The sequence below is a fragment of the Argentina silus genome (assembly GCF_951799395.1).
Source record: "Argentina silus genome assembly, chromosome: 7".
In the NCBI taxonomy this organism is placed as follows: domain Eukaryota; kingdom Metazoa; phylum Chordata; class Actinopteri; order Argentiniformes; family Argentinidae; genus Argentina; species Argentina silus.
Window position 1 is genome coordinate 21,657,808 of NC_139661.1, and position 5,128 is coordinate 21,662,935.

The 5,128-nt window shown below is 45.0% G+C and overlaps 1 protein-coding gene across 1 annotated transcript; it reads left to right on the forward strand.

Moving 5' to 3' along the window:
- The first annotated feature begins 761 nt into the window (after positions 1-761).
- Positions 762-4,554, forward strand: fbxo4 (F-box protein 4). Its single transcript, XM_083672955.1, has 7 exons — positions 762-1,072; positions 1,502-1,779; positions 1,986-2,206; positions 2,784-2,859; positions 3,041-3,213; positions 3,733-3,938; positions 4,219-4,554. The coding sequence occupies exons 1-7, from the start codon at positions 908-910 to the stop codon at positions 4,300-4,302; spliced, it is 1,203 nt and encodes a 400-aa protein (XP_083529081.1). The 5' UTR covers positions 762-907; the 3' UTR covers positions 4,303-4,554.
- Positions 4,555-5,128: the final 574 nt, after the last annotated feature.

Sequence of the window (5,128 nt, forward strand, 5' to 3'; positions counted from 1 at the left end):
TGTGTGTATATATACACATATATATGTGTGTATATACACATATATGTGTGTGTATATATATATACACACACATATATATATATATATATATACATACATACACACACACATATGTGTATATACATATGTGTGTATATACACACACACATATGTTTGTGTGTGTATATATATATATATATATATATAATATATATATATATATATTATTAAAAAGGTAAGGAGGGGAATACGCAGAGTGTTGTTGGAGACTGAAGTATTCATGACCATTTTCGAGTATGTACAGTTTTGTTTGAAATATCAGCTTTGTAATATGCCACCTCTTTTTTCCCCACTTATTGAAAGTTACATTTTTCTGCCACACTTTGACAAGGAGTAATGTCCCAGAGATGGGAGCTTTGATATTTTGATAGTATGCATTTAAATGGAGAATCTCTGTGTTGGTGTTCTTTTTGGAGAAAAAAAAAGTATTTCATTTTTGTTTTTTTAATGTCCTCATTGAAAATAAATATATGTTGGTTTAAAAAAGCAGTCGTCAAGTCTTATTGAAGTTTAAATCCTCACATGATGACCATTGACAATAAAATAATGTAACTTATACCAACCAGTTTGACACAATTAATGTCTTCACGGAGTAAATCAGGATAGATACCTGTATGTGAAAAAGTGCCCAGAGCCTACACAGTATAGCAAAACTACAGTAACCACAATGCACCACTTTGACACTAAGAAGGAAGTGAAGTGAAATTGAAATGTAACAACAACAACGTCAGTAGTTTTGCCAAAGACAGTTATACTGTTATCTATTCGTTTTGACAGTCCTGATTAAGCAGTAAGTACCAACAACACATGGATGTAGAGGACAGCTCACACGCGTGTATTATTTGTCATTAGAAAACCTCCAGCCGGTATGGCAGGGAAGAGTCAGAGCAGTGAGTCTGTGGTCATAAGAAGCCTCAGACTTTTCAGAGACAAGTACTTTATCAGTGGAAGAAAAAGCTCGAATGACGTCCAGGCAGCAGCAGCAGCAGGCAGGACTGATGATGGACCGTCGGGCTGGCTGGACAGTTTACCGGTAAGACTCTGATGCCATAAAACGAGATTTGTGAGAGCTTGTAGGCCAACTTTTCTTTTTAGGATCTGTTGACTGTTGAGAAACTAAATTATGTGTTCCACATGCATTTATCTGCTCACTTGATGAACTCACGAAAGGTTCGCCCCAGGTCAAAGCAATTACCCTAGAATAAACGTACCACAACTTTGTGAGAATATTCCAAAATATGATGATGTTATGCAGTAGTGACATCATGGAGAAAGTACTAATTGATTGGAATGTTGTTGGCCATATCTTAAGAGAAAATGTTAGACATAGGCTATCTATTTACTTTGATCATCCCCATCAATATCACATTCACATCATAAAATCCTCTCTCTTCTCTTGTATTTTTCCCTTCCTCCTTCCCCATACCTCTCTATCCGTCTCTCTCTCTCCCCCTCTCCTCAGGTTGACCTGCATTTCCTGATCATGACCCTCCTCTCTCCTGCCGACCTCTGTCGCCTAGGAGCCACCAGTCATTACTGGAGGGCTGTGGTCAGAGACCCGCTTCTGTGGAGATACCTCTTACTCAGGGACATGCCCCATTGGCCCTCCATAGACCATGTGACCATGCCGAGGTTGGAGGCCCTGAGTGCCCCGCTGTTTGTGGAGGAGGAGAGGGTAGAGGAAGGGGCGGAGGAGGAGGGAGGGGGGGCGGAGGACCCACGACAGGACTTCATGGCAGAGTAGGTACATTCGAATTCCATCAAAATTCCATCCATCAATATCGCCATTGTTTTTGTCCCATTTTCAGGAAATGTGTAAGCAATGTGCAATACAGGCCACAGTAATACACAATATATGTCACAGATAAAGTATTCCACCATACGCCTTGTATACACACCCTACACAGAGGACAAAAACAGTAGACAGTAGTTGCTGCTCTTCACAGCTACCTGAAGGGATGCCCAGCCTGCAGACAGCGATGGCAGCCCCCACAGCCGCCCTACGGGGTGGTCACCTCTTTCCTCCAGTCGCTGGTGTCATCGTCCGAGCCACGCTTCGCCATGTTTGGCCCCGGCATGGAACAGCAGGAGGTCTCCCTGGTGACCAGGCTCATGAACGCACCAGACTTTCTCCGGGTTGCGGGAATCCCCCAGCGACAGATCAATGGTGTGTGTGTGTGTGTGTGTGTGTGTGTGTGTGTGTGTGTGTGTGTGTGTGTGTGTGTGTGTGTGTGTGTGTGTGTGTGTGTGTGTGTGTGTGTGTGTGTGTGTGTGTGTGTGTGTAGTCAGTTTTTTTGTAGAATTAGACACAATGAGGCGGTTTCTCAGACACAGATTAAGCCTAGTCCTTGACTAAGTCACACTGTCAATGGAGAATCTCTAGAGATGATGCTTAGTCTAGAGTCTAAGATTAGGCTTAATTTATGTCCGGACCGGCCCAATAAGTGCACAACTGAAATGGCCACATATGTTCTCACACTGAGGTAAATTGTTTATTCAGTAACAAAAGACCATCTGCACCTTGCTGTCCATTCCCACCTTGTGAGTGGCAGACACTGGTGCATGTGTAGTTTCAAACAGGTGGAGTAATGAAAGATAGACAGACACCCAGCACAAACTGATATGGTGAACCCCCAAGCACCATAGCAATGATCAACCACAAGGGGGCTCTCTTGTGTTGCATGTTCTTGGACGAATCAAGTAAACCAAACCAATGTTTTTCTTGGTGTGTTTCGTTTTTGTAGGGATTGGATCTGGGATTAGCTACATGTACAAAAACCAGCACAAATTCAACATTCTCACTCTCTACTCAACCAACAAGTGAGAGTCACTATTTTCATGTATTCACTATTTTCGTGACAGATATGAGGCGTAGTGCTTATATCCATATCATTTTAGGTCTTTCACATGCCTCTGTGAATATCTATTTGAATCATTTCTGTGTTACCATGTATTTCTATGTGAGTGTTTCTTACCTAGCCTTTTGTCGTTCCCTGTCCAGAGCAGAGAGGGAGAGAGCCCGCATAGAGCAGCAGACCGCCAGCAATAAACTCTTCCTCCAGGAAGGAATGGACCCATCAGGGCACCCGATATTCAGTCTCGCCACTCAGGTCCAGGAAGTGTGTCTGGCAGTGGACGGGTTCATCTACGTGGCCAACGCAGAACCAGGGGGAGGTGAGATCAAGGCTTCATTCCAACCCTAACCTAGGACCTTCTCCCATCCTTCTCCTAACCCTAACCTAGAACCTTGTCCCATCCTTCTCCTAACCCTAACCTAGGACCTTCTCCCTTCCTTCTAACCCTAACCCTAACCTAGGACCTTCTCCCTTCCTTCTCCTAACCCTAACCCTAACCTAGGACCTTCTCCCATCCTTCTCCTAACCCTAACCCTAACCTAGGACCTTTTCCCATCCTTAGGGCAGAGGCTGAGATCAAGGCCATACCATAACTATCACCTGATCCTATCCCCAGGGCCTTGATGACAGGCTATATGCTTATTACAAGGTGGAGGTGTACACAAAGGAATGTTTAACGCATGTTAAAACACGTCTATGCGGTCCAACCCACTGGTTTTGCCAGCAGCATTATACTGGCTCGCTGTTGGTTCATGCTTCATTGGGACTCGATAATGGTTGGTGTAACTCCGCCTGGGTGTCTCTCTGTGTGACTCCAAGCGTCTGTTCCTGTTTGCAGGTGAGGGGGCGGTGGAGGGAGCCCAGATCCGGGCCGTGGTGGACCCTGCCTGGGGCTCGTCCTCCAGACCCCTCCTTGTGCTCTCTTGTGTGTCCAGAGAAGAACCCGAGACCCATAGAGCCGGTGCTACCGGAACCAGGAGCAGGACCCCTTGTGTGGACATGGCCCAGAGACTCAGCCTCCCCCTTCTGCCTAACCCATGGATGGTGAGGCCTAGTTCATTGCAAACGTAAAGGCTTGTATCCCTATACTGTGCTGGAGTACTCATGTTCATGCTAACCTGTCTGTCTGTCTGTCTGTCTGTGTGTGTGTGTGTGTGTGTGTGTGTGTGTGTGTGTGTGTGTGTGTGTGTGTGTGTGTGTGTGTGTGTGTGTGTGTGTGTGTGTGTGTGTGTGTGTCTGTCTGTCTGTCTGTCTGTCTGTCTGTCTCTCTGTGTCTCTCTCTCTCTCTCTCTCTCTCTCTCTCTCTCTCTCTCTCGTTTCCCAGGTTCAGGACACAGTAGCAGAGTCTCTGTCTGGGCTGCTGGACGGTATCTCCTGGCTGCTGGGCTGCTCCGGAGTCAGGCTGTAGCTGTCCGAGAGTACTTTTATATCACGGTTATCTCCGATGGCTCTTCCTGACTGAGAAGTGCAATGGTAGGAAGGGATTTCATACCAAAATCTCCCTTGTGATTGATGTTTACCTTGAGGTATGTTAATGCGCAATGGTATTCTTTTGAATGGTATTTTATATGATAATTGTATTCATTTTATATTGATTCCAATTGTTCATATTTTTGTTATTGTTTATATTCATGATGCAATAAAGCACTGCAGAATTGTACAGTCATTGTTTGTCATATGTAATGTAATGTAATGTAACATTCTCACCAATGTGTGTTGATTTGTTTACCAGTGGTATTTGATAGTGCTGAGCTTCTCTCTGGATGGTGAATTTGATGTTTCTCACGCAAATGGTGAGGTGGGACTGGGACCTACTGCTAGGATTCCTGCGTGGTCGTGGTCATTGCTAGAACCAACGGATTTGTTTGATTTGTTGGATCACAGGAAAACCTTAAAGCCTTGATGGGTCACAGCACATTGTGAGGAGAGATCTGCACTCACACTCAGTATCAGTTAAGATATCCTTTTAATGGAGCCAGGCTTTGAGTTTAACAACCTCTGACAGACACACACACACACACACACACACACACACACACAGACAGCATTAAGAAAGCTAGTGGAACAGCGAGAGGTATTTCCTCCTGAGTTCAGCAGCAGGACAAGCCTTGGTCTTTGGCACAGCCGAGGGTACAGTGTGCTACTCCAGTTCTCAGTGGTTATTTTCCTCTGAGGTCAGCGCTGGCACGCAAGAACGAACCCACATCTGTCTGTGGGGAGGGAAGCGGAGGTTT